Source organism: Tenrec ecaudatus, chromosome 5 (genome assembly GCF_050624435.1).
Source record: "Tenrec ecaudatus isolate mTenEca1 chromosome 5, mTenEca1.hap1, whole genome shotgun sequence".
NCBI classification, from domain to species: domain Eukaryota; kingdom Metazoa; phylum Chordata; class Mammalia; order Afrosoricida; family Tenrecidae; genus Tenrec; species Tenrec ecaudatus.
In genome coordinates, this window is record NC_134534.1 from 95,231,647 (window position 1) to 95,250,289 (window position 18,643).

The 18,643-nt window shown below is 45.8% G+C and overlaps 1 protein-coding gene across 8 annotated transcripts in view; it reads left to right on the forward strand.

The window, feature by feature from the left end:
* Positions 1 to 4,151: 4,151 nt before the first annotated feature.
* The window catches only part of LOC142448177 (transducin-like enhancer protein 4), a 174,439-nt gene continuing 159,947 nt past the window's right edge, over positions 4,152 to 18,643 (forward strand). For 4 of the 8 annotated variants that reach the window (XM_075549762.1, XM_075549763.1, XM_075549766.1 and 1 more), the window contains exons 1-4: positions 4,152 to 5,053; positions 5,907 to 6,004; positions 7,121 to 7,184; positions 8,312 to 8,356. In XM_075549762.1, the coding sequence (XP_075405877.1) occupies positions 5,009 to 5,053; positions 5,907 to 6,004; positions 7,121 to 7,184; positions 8,312 to 8,356 (252 nt within the window). In that variant the 5' untranslated portion in view covers positions 4,152 to 5,008. Of the gene's footprint in view, positions 5,054 to 5,422; positions 5,593 to 5,906; positions 6,005 to 7,120; positions 7,185 to 8,311; positions 8,357 to 18,643 lie in introns of those variants that run through there. The other 4 variants (XM_075549764.1, XM_075549765.1, XM_075549768.1 and 1 more) reach the window with 2 other exon arrangements.

Consider the following 18,643-nt stretch of genomic DNA (forward strand, 5'->3'; position numbering starts at 1 on the left):
ATTGGAGAGACAACAGCTGTGGCCCTTAGAATGCCAGAGATGATTCTCTCCTGCTGAACAGGTGGACCTTGCTGGAAATCTGCCTTCTGGAACTTGCCAGGATCTATATCCTGAGACTTGATAGAAATCCGTCCTCTCATGTGTTGGGGAAACGGTTTGGAGAGGTATCTCACAGAGGCACTCCACACAAAAGTGCCTAGGATGGAAGGATGTTACTGTAGGAAGCTGCTGACTGCTGGGTGCTGCTGTCTGTACCCATGTGGTAGGAACATACTGCTGAAACACCTGGGGACCTGAAGCAAAACTCTGTTTGCTGTGATTTCTCCCCAGTGTCCTCTACTGGCAAATCTTCAGTGGCGTAGGCAAAGGAAATTATTTAAAGGGCCCAGATGTATTTTCACAGAACAGGCAAAAAGGATGAATTTGGAGCTGGGAGGTAATAAATTACCTTTACTGTCAAATCCCCATGCTCTGACACATACTGGGTACTCAATAATATTCGGTGAAAGAATCAATGATTAAGAATATATAATTTCCATGAAAACAGTGTGCTTGTTTTACATTTGTCATATCAAGACTGAACCCCCATGCCCAGCTTCTAATATGCCCCTCCAATATGAAAATTCTGGAGCCCATACTGTGAAGTAAGGTTATGACAAGTACCCACCCAGGTAACCCCACAGTTCATCTCAACAGTTTGTGAGAAGCCCAGAGAACAGAAAGCAGAGGAGATAGAGTAGTCATTAGCCCCACCATTTTTCTGTGTTGGGACTAGGGCCCAAGCATCTTTGTAAGACATCACTGAGAGTTATATAGATCTGCTACATAATCAGGAGCACTGGTGACACAGTGGTTAGTGCTTGGTGGCAAACTGAAAGGCTGGCAATTCACATTCACTAGTCACCCTGTGGGAAGATGATGGCAGTGTATATTTGGGAAACCTATGGGGTAGCTCTCTTCTGTCCTATATGGTCAATATGAGTTGTATTCAACTAGATGGTAAGGGGTTATGGAGCACACAGCCCAAACATGAGACATGTCCAAGTGTTGACGTTTAAAACTGTACTTAATACAAAAATAAGGAAACATTCTGATTGCTCTAGTCACTCTTTTGTTAACACAAACTGTCAAGAGATTTTAGGAGAAAGGTCCCTGGCAAGAAGCTAGTTGATATTACCGAACAGAGCCAAGTTTCCCCTTTGTCCACTGACCCTCTCACTAGCTCTTCAGGTCCTATTATTAGAATTCCCGTTTCCTGTCCTGGGAAATAACTGCACAGAATTTCAATAAATACAACCCCAATGATGCAGAAGCTCTCTATGCTGACACAAGATGGCATTCATTCATTAAAGTCATCAACAAATATTTGCTGAGCACCAACTCTGTATCAGACCTCATCCTGGGCACTTGGAGTACCACTCAGCCCCTGCTCTCAATGGGACTTGCTAACTTTCTGGCTAAAATTGGAGAATGTGGAACTTCCCTACAGAGGCACTGTGGGGGACTTAACCAATTATTGAAAAGCTCCACTGGGAGTAAATAACCAGCCTTCGAAGAGAATGCTGTTGTTGCTGATATTATTAGAACAGACCCGATTCTCATGTAAAAACTTCTGAGCCTTCTAAGTCTGGATCCTTGCACATGTGTCATAAAGGTACTGTCCAGCAGGAATGTGAGGCACATGAACAATTTTAAATGTTCTACTACCCAGGTTCAGAGTCCTGGTTGTGGTTGGGATGTTATCTGAAAGGTCTGCAGCTCAAAATGAGCAGCCACTCTACGGGAGAAATAGGGGTTTTCTACTCAGAAACTCACAGGAAGGCAGTTCTACTCTGTCCTGTGAGGTCACTATGAGTCGGCATGAACTCGTTGGCAGTGAGTTTGCTTTTTCGGTTTGAGTACCTAGGTTAAAACACAGAGGCCCTAATAAACAGATAATAAAATACTTTAATGCAACGTATTCAACACTATCACTTCAATTTGCAATTATTCAAAATTACTGAGCTACTTCCATTTCTTTTTGTTCTGTTTACTCCTTTATAATAACTCCAGAATCTGTGTGTATGCGTCCTTAGAGAACAATTGATTTTGAATTGGCTACATTTCTAGCGCTGGTTGGATTCTTCTGTTCACTAACTTTGTGGGTGAGAGACACAATGTTTGCCGAATGGAAACAGTTTTGTGAGCTCTAGTTCGAGTTTTGGTAAATTGTGAGAGGTAACTGAGGATCAAGACAGCCTTCCCTGGCACCAACTCTCTAGTGCCCAGCCCAGAGAGAGGTTCAGGCGATGCCCTGGGATGTATGCGAAATCATTATTCCGTCCACTGAGCAAAACGATCTTGCCAAGAAGAACATTTGTCTACTAATGCTGCACCAACAGTCCCATCTCAAGCTATAATAGGCAAAGGATACTAAAGATAAATGTCAAAATCCCAGAGCATTAAAATAGCCAACTTGCCTATTGAAAACGTTTTCCGGATTCCTTCTCAATCTCCAAAGGTCAGTGGCTCACTAGGTAAGGCTTGGAACCCGGGCTGGCGATCTTCCCCACAAACTGGGAAGCTACCGCTAATTGGATAGGAAGGAATGGAAGGGCTGCCCATCGGGGTTGCTCCCTCACGGCCACCCTGTCTGCTCTGCCTCCCAACCTTCTTTTTTGGTCAAGGCTGGGAGGCTGTGGCCCCCAACCCCAGGGTCGCACCCACCTCCGGGCTCATACCTCAAGGTGGCCGGCCCACCTTCTCTTGGGATCCGCTGTGCCCCCACGTGTCAACGGGGCTGGCCACTCCAATGAGAACCCGGGTCTGTGTGGTGAGGCTGCTGGGGAGGGAGAGAGGACTGTCTTAGTCCTTTTAAACTTGGAGCTGGAGCATCTCCGAGACACCAAGAGGGCATTTTCTCCTGAGGGCCCCGGGCAGCAACCCAGAAACGTGGCTTACAAGACTGAAAGGCAATCTGAAGGTAGTGCGGGTGGACCCCAGGACAAAATTTCTTTGGGCATCCTGCGGCCCCCGCCCTCGGAATTTCAGCCCTCCCAGAGGCTTCACCGCAGCGCCCCAGTGGTCCCCAGGCAGAGCATCTAGGGGGGCTTCCCCACGGAGTTGATCGCGGGGAAGCCACCCCGCTTCGGGGTTAAACGGCCATCACAGCCTCTCCCCCACGGCTCGCAGGGGCGCTCCCCACCGCCGGTCCCCGTCCCCCTCCCAGGCCGGCGTCTCACGGCTCAGTCTATGGCTCTAAACAAGGGCAGGGGCCCGAGTCCGCGTTCACACGGAAAATTATGCCGGCTCCAGCGGCGCGTAAAATTGATGTGAACCGAACGAAGTGGGATCAGCGTGATCCTCCCTCTCTTGTCTCAATAGGGGTTTCGGCGCGTTACACAAGGCCGAGCTTGTCTCTTTAAGGAGACATTGGACCCTAATTAGTCCGCATTCCTGGCGCGGCCACGGAGCTAGGGGCCCGGATTGTTTGTTGTGGGAGGGAGGGCGAGACTCGGAAGGAGCTCCGACCAGCCCTCTGCCTACCGCCCCCTTCGCCCCCTTTATTTGCGGCCACCACCGCCACAACCACCCAATTCTCAGGATGCAGCCTGGGCAGCAGCAACGCCGGCAGCAGCCGCCGCCGTCGCCGCTTCTCCCAACCCCACGTTACTTTGATTGACAGCTGAACAAATGTTTCCCTGGTTCGAACGCTCGCGCTAAGGAACGTCAGCCAAGCCGAAGCTCCGCCTTGGGCGGGTCGTCTCCGCCCCGCCTCTGCCAAGCCCACCTCGTTCTGTTCATTGGTTGAAGCCGCAGGCGACGCCCGGCCCCCACGTGGGGTCCATCCCGGCCGGCTCCTCCTCCCCTCGCTCGCCATTTGTCTGCAGTGAAATGATGGGCAGTAACACAGAACGGCGATTAATGTTTAGCCATCTCTGATTGGTTGCTGAAGACGCCTACCGCGCCAAGGGTGGGTGGAGCGCTCGAAGAGCGCCCCGGAGCGGTCGCAAGGCCGGCCGGTGATTGTAGTCTATTTGGCGGAATCTTCAGCCTTGGTCGCCGGGGGCGGACTACATCACCCATGATGCTTCGCGATTCCTCGCGGACGATTGTGAATATGTATCAGAATGTTAATGATTAGCTGCTGCTAAATTTGGTCAAAGAAGTCACCTACACAGAGCGTGTTGTTAGAGCTGTTCTGAGAGGGTGTTTGGGCTGTTGGCTGCCTTCTTCCCCCTCTGTCACACACTTGTATATTATTTTGAGGTGGTGTTCGCAGAGTTTGAAAGAGAATTAAAAAAGCCGCAAGCGTTTCACTCTCTTTTATTTTTATAATCCCCTTCAATTTGGGGTTTGACAAAAAAAAAAAGACAAGAAAACAGGAAGGAAGAAAAATAAGGAAATGAGATGTGGTAAAAGAAGCTAAAAGGTGCCTTTTAAAAGATCGTTGCTGTGAAGTGAAAAACATCTCCAGAGAAACTAAAAAGCACCGCCGCGACCTCTTCCGAACCAAAGGAGTTTGTGTTTGCTTTTAGGAAAGAAGAGAGATCATTCATTCGGAGGAATAACCACCAATTAAAAGACAAATAAAAGTTTCGAGTGGGGCGCAGAGCGAGCGAGCTAGCGAGCGGCGCTGCCGGCGGGCAGTCGGGCGCGAAGCTAGCACTTTTCCGGCCGAGCCGAGCGGCGCGGCTGCGGCTGCGGCTCGGGGCTCGGCGGGCGCGCCGAGGCGGAGGGAACCTCGGAGCGTTGCCGCGGGAGACGCGCGCCGGACAATGCCCGCGGCGGGCCAGTGACGCCCGCGGGGAATGCGGAGCCGCCCGGCCGCTGGGATCCCGCCGCCGCCGCCGCCGCCGCCGCCGCGGTCTGCCCGCTCGCGTCACGCCAGCCCCAGCGGGGGCCCGGACCGCCCGAGCCGCCCCTCGGACCTGGCCGGCCGCCGCCGCCGCCGCCGCCGCCTCCCCGGGACCATTCAAGCCAATGAGCCGCGCGCCTCTGCCTAGAGCAGCCAACTAAATCGGTTTGGATGATTCGCGACCTGAGCAAGATGTATCCTCAGAGCAGACACCCGGTGAGTGCGGCCGGCGCCCGGGGAGTCCCCGCGGAGCCCCCCTGCCCGCTTCGTTCGCTGTTTTGGCCGGAGGGGCGTGGAAGCCTGGCCCGCAATCCGCGCGCCACTCCGGGAGCAGTCTGCCCGCCACCCCCCCGCCCTTCTCGCGCGGGGCCACTCTCCGAGAGGGGCTGCGGAGAGGCGATTGAGTTGTAGCCATTTTCTTATTGTTGTCTTTGAAGCCCCGGGAAGCTGCGCAGAGCCGTTTGTCATCCGCGCGCCGCGATTTCGGCGGGGGGTGGGGTGGGGGGGGCAGGGAGGCGGGGGGGGGGGGGACGAGCGATGGAGGAGGCGCGACTCCGCGCCGGGGCGGGGAGGGCGCCCTCGGCAGCGGCGCGGCGGTCGTCGCTGCGGCTCCGGAGTGCGGACCCCCGCGGGCGGACCGGCGAGCGAGCCCCGGAGGGTCCTCGCTGTGTCCCGTCGGCGCCGCCCCCTCCCCCGCCGGACTGCGGCCCGACGCCATGGCGCGAGTCCCCTCGACGGGCCAGTTTCGATTCCGGGTGCGGAGGGAGTGGGCGCGGTGCGCGGGCCCCGCGGCGCCGGCTGTGCGGGAGGTCGGGAGCGGGGTCTCGAACCCGCAGAGCCTGGGGCTCTCTGGGTTGCGGACCGGGAGGCTGGGGGGTGGGGTGCGGGGGCCACTCCGAAGTCAGCCCTTGCGCGGGCTGTTACGGGAGGGGGGAGCGGGAGGAGAGTTTTAATCTCTTTCCGTGCCCGTGAGACGACCCCCCCCCTCGCCAGCGCCGCGTGGTTGGTTTTCTCCAGCTCCCTGCTTCGCCTGTGATGTGGGCTAATTAAATATTTTATTGTTCTTTAGGCACCGCATCAGCCTGCTCAACCCTTTAAATTTACAATTTCCGAGTCCTGTGATCGGATTAAGGAAGAGTTTCAGTTTTTACAGGCTCAATACCACAGGTAATGATATTGACTTTAGCTGATCCTCCTGTTTGCTTAGCTCTTGTCTCTTCCACCCCCCCAAACACACACAAACACCCCCCCCCCCTTATTTTTGTCCACCTAAAAGGCATGATTAACAATTTTTTCCTTGTGGGCAGAAAGGACAAGTAAAGGCCTCTTCTTTGAAGCAGGTGTAAAGAAATTAAACATTTCTTCGGTAAATTAAAAAATTAAATAAAAAGACGAGGCAGAACAATTGAAACTGGCGAGCCTTGGAAAACGCTGAGACCAAACTTTCGATATTGATTTATTGGGGCCAGGAGAATAGAAGGTTGGGAAGATTCCGGGGCCCTTTAACTTCCTTGGTTCTTTATTGCCAGGAGCTTGCTTCCTGCTGACTTCTCTCGCAGCTATTTTCTCTGGAATATCCTTAACCTGGAGCTTGGAAGAGTAGCAAGCAAGCGATGGTCCTTACTTGGATGCTGAAAAACTGTTCCGTGTTAAAGGCGGTCATTAGCGTGGTTTTCAAATATTTTTGATTTGTTAACATTTTAATGATGTCTAATTCATATTTCATAAATATACAAATAAAAAAAAACCCCTAAAAATCCTCTGAACCCGGTCAGACATTTTACCCCTGGGTGGTGGTGGTATTCAACTAATCTGTTTTGGAGGGAAGAAATAAGACATCATTCATAAGACATGTTTGATTCATATTTTCATTACTCTGTTCATGGAACATTAAAGAAATTCTCTTGTGACATTGGGTTGGGGGGAGACTTATTTGTGCTTGGCTGTGTAGATATTAATATTTATTTTCCTCCTTTTTGTTTCATTAACTGACAACATGTTTCTGGATGAGGTTCCATAATTAAATTTCCTTAAGAGTTCCCTCCCCCCCTCTTAAAACTTTAAAACAACCCAAACACATTTGATCCTGATTAAAAGGGCAAGTCTAGGCTGGTTCTAATCACCTGTTTCTCTCCCCTCTTTCAGTAATGAGAGCAGTATTTAAGATTGTTGGTTTGGTGTTTGTAGGTGATGATTTGGAAGGAGGTATTGTATATTTAGATCGGAAGGATGCAAGTCAAGTTCTGTGTTAGACTGAGATTTCATTTTGTCTCCCACAAACAGCCTGAAGCTGGAATGTGAGAAACTGGCCAGTGAGAAGACAGAGATGCAGCGGCATTATGTCATGGTAAGAAAACTGTGTCACAGAGTCAAAGTACCTATTAGTTTGAGATACCAAAAGCAAGAATACGCTCAGATTGCTGGCGGCTGTACCATAGATCATAGCTGTTGTGCCTGTGTAGTCGAGGTTGTGGGAATGTGTCCATTAGCACCCTGTAATTCTAGGACGTTAGAACTCGCCTCTGTCAACCAGCTTTGATTTGAATTCTCAAAAAGTTCAGCTTCATGAGGTATAATTTTCTGTGCTTTGTTTTTGTAGATAGAAAAGGCTGGCACACACATACAGCCTCATTTATGTTTTGTTTAGAGTCCCAAGCAAAATGTTTGTGTGTTAGTGGTTTTCTTTGTTGTGTTGTTGCTCTTAACTCTAGACAGTTTTTCTGTCTACTGTTATGGTTTTTAATCTGCTTTAGTTGCTCCAAAAGAATGATGGATGAGAAAAGACGGCAGAGCCCATTTCTAAAATTTACTTCTCTCTGTGTGTGTTTTCATTTCTTATAGGGTTGATTTGAGGAGTCTTGTGCCCCCCACCCTGAATAATTGATTAGTTTTACCAGAATTTCTATGACATTATATGTTAAAATTTTAAAAATCTTGTGTTTTTCTTACCTCCAGATTTTACCAAGGATATTGGAATGATTGGTCATAAAGGCTCCCAAGTAGCTCATTCATTCTTTCTCAAGCCCTTTTTCTTTGAATGTGTTAATGGGAACAGCACACAAACAATAATAAAAAACCAAACAAACCTGAGCTCTGAAGTAGCACCACCCTCTTGAAATGTTTGTTCCAAACATCACCATTTGTACAAGACCAGTTTTTGCCATTACCTTGTCCCCTGTGCCCAGGAATTAGTCCATATGGTACTGAATTTTCATCAGTCTTTCTTATTCATCTTATGATGTAAAATGGCAAATGGAGATGTTAAGAATGCTGTGTTTGAACTTGGTTTTCCGAGTTAACAGTCTGTCTTGGGTGCCTTCTAGCCTATTTGGCTAAAGGTATTTGTGGATGCTTCTTGATTTCCAGGCAGAGATATTGTAGATATTTTGGCTTAGGAGAGGTGCTTATTTTGGGACATTTTTTTTGCTGGGTGAAAGGAAGGTACTAACGTAATTGCTTTTCCTTCTTTGACAGTATTACGAAATGTCTTATGGGTTGAATATAGAAATGCATAAGCAGGTAAGTTACTTGTTTATGACTATTATAAGTGATAGTCGGTAATACTGCACATTTACAAAGAAAATTGTTTTGTAATTTTGAATGTTTTTGTGACTATTTTGAAAGACTAGAATAGAATAGGTCATTTTTCATGTGTGTCTCCCTATTTTTGCTTATCATCCTAATTTCAATGATTTAAAAATGTAATGAGAAACGTAGGAGTGCGTTATAAGCTTACACATGCGACAAACCCCCGGAGTTCTACATTTGTTTGGAAATATGGTTGTTTGGGTTTTGAAAGACTGACTTTATATGTTCTGGGCTGTGCAAATGTGGCTTTCTAAAGGAGCCCTTCTTGGAAAATATTAAAAGTAAAGGTAAATTGTGTGTAGCTCTCATTGGCTTGGTGTGATAGGATGGATACGAGGGTAAGCTGGGAAGGGTCACAGTGAAATCTGTGGGGCTGCAACAGAAATCCATGTAAAATCCTTGTACCAGTCCCTCGTGGCTACTTAGTGGGGTCCTACCCGTAACTGGAACCGTTAGTTCCCCAAATTTGTGCAGAGTCAATGAGCCTGTCAGAAGGATGTGATGAGGTTCAACCATAGGTCTTAAAATCCAGCAATTAGTTCAGCCAAAAGCAAAGAAGAGGTAATTATTAGTCAGAAAGCGGTGAGGAATGATTTTTTTTTTTTTTCCTGTAGGCAACTGAATAGCTTGACTGAAATTTCCTAAACTGGGAGAAAAAAAAAAAGCATGCATATATAGGTATACACCAGAGGTTTCAAACGTTAGTCAGGAAAATTGCATTGTCTTTTAATTCCATAAACTTTTGAAGCCCTTTTGTATGTCTATACATAATATTATATTACTAACACATGTATAGATTTGAACATATTGGTAATATTTCCTCATGGAAGCATTTCTCTTTTGTGATCTTGCAAAAAATTCTCCATTTCAGAATAAATGTGTGTATATATGTTTGCCTGCTGAGACTAGACATGAGATGCTTCATGCTTCTCATTTCTTATTTATGGTGAAGGTGGATGTCATTAGTAAGTATGAAATGACCCCCAGTTGTTGAACCTTTACTGTTTATAGATTCCTTGGTTAAGGGTCTCTACCACATGCTCTGAAAGCATTCAGATAGCAGATCTTTGAGTGACTGCTGGCCAGTAAAACCAGTCAGATGGATAGCATGTGGAAACAAAGTTGGGAGAACACGAGTTGTTAACTCATTCTAAGCTTCTTTCATAGACTGTGTTATTTCGTGTGCTTCTTGGTTGTGCCCACTATTAGTATTGTTGTAGAGTTTGAATGCTATGTATGCAAATTAAATTCTTATTTTCATATCTTGCCATTTCTGTTTAGTAATATAAATACTTCCTACTTAAGATCTATTAATCTTGGGGGACAGGGAGACACCTCACTTAGCTGTACCTTACAGGAATAAATTGCACGAGAGAGATTGTTAATTCTCATTACATTTCATTTTAGGTCTGGATCTTGTACATGTCTTCTTTTGTCCCCACTACCCCCTTATTAATTAGTGTCTCTTCCAAGATTACACTAGATGATTAATGCCCACTTATTTCTCCTTTTTCTCGATCCTGTTTACCTTAACCACTTGTTCCAGATTTCTTATTCATTCTGCATTTCCGAGAGGCTTGAATGTGGGCGGAATGCATTTTTTTTCTTTTTTGCTATGTGAGATCCCTTAATTTTATACCTCTATAATTCTGTCATCTTCTTGTCCAGTTGTCCTCAAACGCTGGCCATTTAAAATTGATAATGGAGTACACTACTCCCCCCCCCCCCTTTTTCCCTTCTTGCTTTTAAATTCAATCATATCAGGAATCCTGAGGGCAGTTTATCACATTATGAGATACAGACAGCTCTGCAAACCACCTACTTATTATATTTTCTTTCTTTCCCCCCTTAAGCACAGAGGCAGATCTGTCTTTATTTGTTTTCCTAGGCAGACAGCCTTGGTTCCTCTTAGCCTCTCTTCCAGATGCACTCCTGGATGCCCTCGTAATGGAAAGCAGCAATAATGCAGGGAAATTGCCCTGCGGCATAATTGGGCCTAGTTCTCAAGATCGGGTTAGGTTTATTCACTTATTAGATTTGTGTCTCAGAGGGTTCAAGAGTAGGAGTCCCAGGAGTCCTTGGAGGTACCCCTTAGTAATTGGTGACCCTGATATTTGAAACCTCTGTGTATTTTTTTGGTTAACGCTGCTGTTCTTCTTGGCTGCAGCCAGCCACAGAGCATTAGTTTTTAGAGCGATTTTTCATTGGAACGGAAAATGATGGCTGTGATGGAGTCATGACTCTGTGACTTAGCAAATTGATAAAAGGATAAAAGCACAGAGCAGTGACAAACAGTCTGGGGGTTGCCCTCCTCGCGACACATACACACACACACACACACACACACACGCGTGCGCGCGCGCGCACACACACACACGATGCTCATCAGTCACCCTGTGTTGGTTCTGATAGAGGGCTATAAAGTGAAACCTGTGGGGAATTTGTCATTCTGAAATGAAAGCTAATGTAATTAGTACCAATTAAAGTACATTTAGTAAATTGGATTTAATCTTAATTAAGCCTGCATAATGTTGCCAATTTTTAACAATTATGTTTGAGAACATAATTAATTTAAATTTTGGTAACTGAGTAAATAGCATTAGTCTGGTAGAATTAGTTGAATATTTTTTTTCCTAAGGAACTCGGTAACATGACTTGGAATTAGAGCATAAAGTACCTAATACTTTCTGGTAATCTTGGGCAATCACTAGAGCTGAGCAGATGAACGCAGGCCAGGGAATCCCTGTAAAGTTAGGGTGGAGTGTTCTAATTCAAATGCTTTGCTGCTGTCTTAAGTTCTCATGTGAAAGTGAAGGTGGCCATTGAGAAATGGTTTGAAGTGGTTTATTATGATGTCTTCCTAATGGAACTTGAAAAAGGAAAAGAAAGTACCAGTACATTGGCTTCATGGCTTTGCTCCTGAAGGATTTTCCTTAAGTATGGTATTGTGCTTTTTATTTTTGATAGGAGAGTTGGCCCAGGTGAGTTACTTTTTAAAATTTTTTACTGCTGATTGTTCCTCTTTATAAATACAGTCTGGCCTCTCATAAATGAGTTAGCAATTGTGGGAGGAACGCGATAATGCATGCCGTTGATATTGCTAAATGCTGCTTGTTCCCATCCTTGATCTGTTATGTTGCAATTAAAAAAGACCTCCCAGATTTAATCTGACAGCAGCTATTAGGTTAAAAAGTGAATATGGAATATAGATTTAACACAATAGGAAAATGAGTTAGATTTCTAACCAAACCAAACCCCTCAGTCTTGATTCTGAACTCAGCAGCGTTGTAGACTGCAGTAGAACTCTTTGCTACTCCGGAGGGCTTCCTGTGGCCATACATTTTAAGAGGGACAGACCCATCTTTCTCCTGTGGAACAAGTGATGGGTTTGAACCCTGCCATCTCTTAGCCCAGCGCTTAACCTTCTGCACCACCAGGGTTCGTTTTAAACCTATAGAAAGTGTGAAAAGAGCCGAATAGACCTGCATTATGAAAAGGAGAGAATGAGAAACTCCTGATATCCTCAAAGTTACTGTCAGAGGTCCCTTTACATCCAAAACGAAACAAAAGGCCTAGAATTTGAAATTTAGAAATTTGAACATTTTAGAATTCTGGAGACAGTTAAAATTTAAAAGTGAGTGCTATATATTTAAATATACATATTTGTGTGCCTATATATGTGCATTATTTGGGAGAGAACGCCTCCCCCCCCAGTTTTAAAATCATAAGTAGAAAACCCCAATTTTCCAAGCCATGTAAATTTTATTACAAGACTTGGGCAACAACCATTTGAGTGCTGCTAAAATATTAATTGAATAGAAATGAGAAGGCCTTGCCAACTGATAGGATATCATAATCATAGCCTCTCTGGTCGATGGTAAATGATGATAAATGACATTAGGAACCTTTTAGCAAACTGTAATAACTACAAGGAGAGAAGCAGTATGGATTTGCATTATATCTGATACCCTCCAGTACCAAGTGGATTGCCAATACTGCTTGTTTAGCATTTTCTAAGGGCAATAGGATATTGATTTCTGACTTACAAGGAACAGCTCTATTTTCACCATTGAAAAGTATTGCAGGTTGTTAAGAAGAAATTGACTTGAAGAGGCCGACTGCTGCCCATCATGGAGCAAATAAAGCAAAACTGCCGAAGCATGGTGGAGCAGCGAGTCGGGCCCTCAGCAATTTGTTGCTATTAATTTACCATGCTCGACAGCAAATCAATCGGCATCTACTTCATCTGCTGGAGAAAATGCTGTCCAGGGCAGATAAAAGGCTTGGCATGGCACAGAGAATAGACTGGATTGGCCAAAAGGAGGCTGCAGTTAATGTGTAAATAAGTGAAATCAAGGCCACTGTTGCTGAGGAAGCTGTTGTTAATTAGGTTGGTGCATTTCAGTGAACTATTTTAGAAAGCGGACTAGGTTTGAAGAGTAAGACAAGATTTACTGAGGTTGAAGTAATAATGTCTGACTGGCATGACATTCCAGCCCTGAGTGGACTTCATTCTGAGGTGTAATACATTTATTTGGGGATAGTACTTGCAGTAGAAATAGATTTGTTTTAGAGTTCTGTTTAGACTATATTTTCCTTTAAAATATTTTTTGAATATTACTAATTTCTTGCATATCTGTCTTATATTGTATACGCTTACATTTGGATACATAGAAGGATGGTGGAATAGGAGTTTGAATATGTATGTAGTGTCTTATATTCTTAGACAGTGGTTTCTTCCGCACCCCACCTCCAGCAATGGGGGTGTGACTGAACTCTTATGTAACAGTGTAGGTGAGCGATTATCAAAGGTGGGGCACTGCAACTAAAAGTAATGGATAAATCACATAAAAATTCACGGACAGCCTTCCCTTTTTAAAAACATAAATTATAGTCTAGAAGGGCTCAACAGTGGATAGTCACAAGAAAACCTTGCAGCTAGATGGTAAGTGAAATGTTGATGGCTGTGCAAAAACTCCAGGAAAAAGAACTCGAACGTGTTTGGAATGTGTGTGGGGGTGGATCTCTTTTTGTGCCTTTCATTGATGTTTAAAGCCACCCTTTCTAATGTCTGGTTATCCTCGGATATAATAATTAATATAAAAAAGTACGCTGTTCTTAGGTTTCTGATTTGGGTATTGCAAAGCAGGGGGTCAATGTTACTCCTCTTTGGTAAACTAGATACAGGTTGATTTGAAATAATATTCCTCCCAACACTTTTCAGAGGACCTAGCATTAACACAGATTACACCAGGTGGCAATGCCTCGAAGCCTTGGGCAAGGCCCAGTTAGCTATTTTTTTTCACTTGACAAAGGACGTTCCAGAGAAGCAGATCTGTAGGACCAAGTTTAACTGGTCCCCAAACCCCGCTACTGCTGTGATTTGGACTCATAATGACCCAGAAGGCAGAGTAAAACTGTTCCCTAGACTGTACATCCCTATACAGAATCAGGCCTCTACCTCCCTCTACCTTTTGATTAGTAACCGGGGCTGCTTAATCCTATGCACCACCAGGACTCCTGTGCATCAGTGTGCATTAGAAGTGTGTTTTTTCCAGCTGCCGTGGACTTCCCCTGACCTTTTCGCCTTTTCGTTTCATTGTGCCTTAGGTTTTTAATTTCATCTGGAGTTTTAGAAATCAAAAGCAGCGAGTGCTTTGTGAAACTGGCATTTTCTTTCAGTGGACATTTTTAAAAATAGAACTGGCATGTGCTTTTCACTGATCTAGGCGCATTCCCTGAACTCTTTATTTTAATTTGCACAATGCTAAGAAAGGACTTAGGCTCAGTGAGAAGGTAATTAAACAGGATCCAGATGTGCACAAGGGGATACAGTTAATAGGTGATGGATCCTGGCCCAACAAGGAGTTTACCAGGAAGGATGTGTCTGCCAGGGGAGGTTGAAGGTTTAACATCCCTGGACTAGAGGATACCTAAGATGCTGGGATAGTTCTGGGATTTGTCTCTTGAGTCCCTGAATGGCAGGATCATACTTGGAAGTACTAGTATGTCTGGGGAATCTCTGCAGCACTATGCCCAGAGTCCAGCCTGGAGGACTTGGTCTGTGCTCACCTCCTAGATGCTTCCAGCCTCGGGGAATGGGGACCAGGCGTGAGGGGGTAGGAGTTGGGGGTGAGAGTAGGCTTCACTTAGATTCTTGTACACATTGGGTTAGGAGAGCTGCTAGTGTAGTAGTTAGGCGTGTGCTTCCTCCGTGTCAACCTATTTCTCATTTGTTTACAAACGTGCTCCTCCAATCAACTTTTATCTTTTCCTTCTGGCTTCTAAAACTATGCCCAAAGACAAGGGGTTGTTTGTAAATCATCATCTTGTGGGTTTCTGATGGGGGAATCTGGGAGGGGAAAATGTGATGTTTTGTGGCCTCTTTGTAGTTCAGAAAGAGGTTCTTGGATGCAGGAAATCACACACAGCTAAGACTTCTAAATGAAGGCAGATGTTTTGCTTTTTCTGTTAAGGGATTTTCTTTGCAGCCTTCAAACAAAGGAATAGTTACTTCCCCTTCTCTCAATCCTTAATGGGGAAATTAAAAAAAAATTTTTTTTGAGCAAAGATTTTTTTGTGTGTCTTGAGTACAAGTATCCATTAACTAACCCTGGCATTGCGTAGTTGGAGGATCATTTAAACGGTGAGTGAACACCTGTGTGTGACATGGTAGTTTGGAGCACACTGGCCTCGGGCTGTGGGGGAGCTCTTGGCCTTGGCAAAGCCCTCTGTGCAGTGCAGCAGATGTGAGCTCAGCCAGATCCTGCCCACCTGTCACCACCTTTTCCCCTAAGCCAGTGGTAAGAAGCTAGCAGGGCTGGGGCTCCCGGGGCACTTAGCCTCCCATCAGCACTCCACGGCACCACACCAGGCAAAATGGAGACCAGATCCTTCCAAGTTGTTTGAGTTGAGGAGGGAGGGTGGCTGGGCTGGGAAATGCGTCTTGGGTCCCCTTGTTGCAGGCTAAGGTGGCTTCGGGACTGTGTGCTGCAGCCAGGCAGAAGTGAGGCTTTGACATCAAGAAGGTGTTTTTGCTTTTTTTCCCCCTCTTTCCCCTGTTCTCGTGGGTCACTTTCTCCTTGTTTTATTCAGACACCAGGATACCCTGGGCTCGGAATGGATGTTAATAAAAATATAGTCCAAGCGTGTTCCAAAGACTATATTTTGATTAATGTCCAAAGTGGGTAGCGCTGGGACTATCCCGGGGCTGCAAAAGCAGCTAACGTTCATTTTTTATCACGGATTCAGGGCTGCATGACAAAAGTTTTTAATGGTTAAAGGGGGCACTGAGTTTTTGTTCCTCTGAAAAATCAATGTAGGTCAAACAAGTTTGAGACCCTATGGCCTAGAGGCGGGAGAGCATCTCCAGGTGCTACTGAAACTTGCATGACGGGGAGTGGTACAGGCACCATTGTTCTTCCCAGTGCTCATTTTGTCTTTTGTAGACTTTTACTCTCCCCGCTCCCTCCCCTTTTTCTATATGGACCATCAGCTACAACAAGTAGAGGCAGTCTCTGATAACATTGTATATTTGGAAGTGGATAATCAGGTTTATCACTTCAAGAAAGGATGAATAGATTTCGTGTCCTCCCCCAACCCAAACTTACTACTATTGAGTCAATTCTGACTCATAGCAACCCTGTAGGATAGAGTAGAAATGCTCATGTGGGTTTCTGGGGCTGTAAATCTTTGCGGGAGCTGAAAGCCTCATCTTTCTCATGGGGGAGTGAGTGGTGGGTTTGAACTGCTCATGTTGAAGTTAGCAGCCCAATATGGAACTAACTGTGCCACGAGTGCTCCTTGGAGAGAGTGGAAGCTGTGGGGTTGTCTGAGGATCGTCCCTCCACCCTAACCTTTAAGAACCTCTTCCGGAGCAGCAGCAAATGGCTCCAGCGCCACTGGCTTGTTGGTGTAGTTGCCGTCCTCTTTGGAAGCCTTGCCTATTGCAGAGAAGCAACTGATTTATTCCACTGAAATGACAGTTAGCAGGCCCCAGGAGTTAGAGGAAATCCACTGCTAACCAGAGGTCATGTGTAATTACTGCTCTCCTTTAAGGGAAGAAAGACCTCAGAAGTTTTTAGTCCAAAGGAAATAGAGTTGTTTTGCCTTTGTCCTTGTACCAGCTGTCAGTGGTAGTTGCTTTACATCTGCAATACACAGGGATTTAACAGGCATTCATCGATGCAGATCTATGTGCCCTTTCTATTTTCATTGGAATTGAGCCAGCATTTATACCAAAGTTGGCTCATGCTTAGTCTTTCAATACCAAGCCCAAACTTTCCCTCATAGAGTGGCAGTGTGTAAACCTGTCTGCCATTCAGCAGGGTGGAAAGGTGTTTGCTTGTTTTATTTGTTTTGAAGCTGGCTTGTCAAAGAGGCAGGGATAGCCTTGCTTTACACTCTAGGACACCCTTTAATAATCTCTTCTCTGGCTAATGGGTCACTTCGGTTTTTTTGTTGTTGTTGAGGATTTTGTCCACAGGTACTTCAAGCCTTGTTTTGTGGAGAGCAGTTTTGTGTTTTACAGAAAGAAAGGCAGGCTGCCATTAGGGCAGGCCGCAGCCACAGTCTGGTGGGTGGTGACTTGGATAAGTGAGCGGTGAGAGAAGGAAGATGGATGCTGGCTTTTGGGGCTCCACAAAAAAATGCGATGGTTTTATTTGGGCTCTCGTTCTTCCCATTTCTGAAGGACCTTGGGTGGTGCAAGCAAGCATTCGGCTGCTATCTCGAATGTCGGCACTGCAAACCCACCAGCCAATCCTGAGGCTTCCTGCTTCCATAGGGATTTATATTAATTGGTTCTCAACCTCTGTGGCTCCTGACCCCTCTGGGGGTCAAACGATTCATAACAGTAGCAAAATTACAGTTACGAAGTAGCAATGACAATAATTTTATAGTTTGGGAGTCCCCACAACATGAGGAACTCTATGAAAGGATTGCGGTATTAGGAAGGTTGAGAACCACTGAATTGTAGCTTCAGAAGCCCAGTGGAGCCAGTTCTACTCTTCCCTATTAAGATGGCAGAAGTTGCTAAACGCATCACTACAGGGACCATTGCTGTTAACTGATTTGATGGTAGTGGTGGTGGGTATGTCATTCTGCTTCTAAGCATCTTGGATTGTTCCTGGTGAAACGGATTTGAAAATGCAAGGAGATAAAACTGGAAAGGATAGCAGTTGTAGAAATAATCAGTAATTGTACTCTCTGACACCTGTCTGTACAGAGAGCTCAAGGTCTTTTGTGTGTTCTCCGTAATCTTCCCGATGTTCCTGTACAGCAGGTAGCACCCTTGGATCATGTATTTAAATAGCTCTTGTCAGTGAGTGGAGTGCCCGACAGTTTGCCAAGCAGTGCCATTCCACTGGCCTCCTCTAACAGATGACACTGCGGCTTAAGGGCTTACGAGAGTAGTCCCGTGTCACAGTCAGAGAGGATCAGCGTGCGGGTGAGGCCGCTGGGTTCACAGAGGTCAGCTAACACGAGGTTGTAGAGCAACAGGCATTGGCAGAAGAGGAAATGGTAGGTTTCTTGACTTCCCTTTCTGGGCTCCCTTCAGTGACCACAGTTTCCAAGCAGCAAGTAATGTGCTTGCTTCTGTAATGCTCCTGGCTTGATGCAACCTGAGGAGAAGGGGATATGCCCCTGGCAGATGCCCCTAGAGTGTCGTCTCCTGCCATGGGTCTGATCTGTACACAGTGTACAGATACTCCTCTCCGTACCCCTCTGCCCTTCCAGTGTCTACCCCCCTACCCACCCAGCTGGTATCTAGGATCAGCAAGTCAAAATAGAAAGCCATGAGCTACGTTGGACAGACTTCCTAAACACAAGGTAGTATCTGATATACCTGATACAGGATGTAGATGTACTGTGTCTCCCATGGTACATGAAGGGACAGAGGCTTCGGTCCCTTTGATGCTGAGTCTGTCATATGGGAAGTGTTCATGAAATAGTTGGTGAGCAAAGGACTACTTGAGTTCAGGTTGAGCCATCTGAGAATTGGGATTATGTGCAATTGAATCATGTGAGGGGCATGTTCAGGACACAGGGAGAGATAAATGTGGAGCCTCCAAAGCCCCTTGTTGCCTGATACTTAGAAGAACTTTATGGAGAAGTATTGCAGGGAAAGAAGGAAGGAAAAGCAACTGAACTTCCTTTCGGGAGTGAGCTCAGATAGTTGAAGTAGAAGATGGGTATTTTAGCATAGTGAGTGCCATT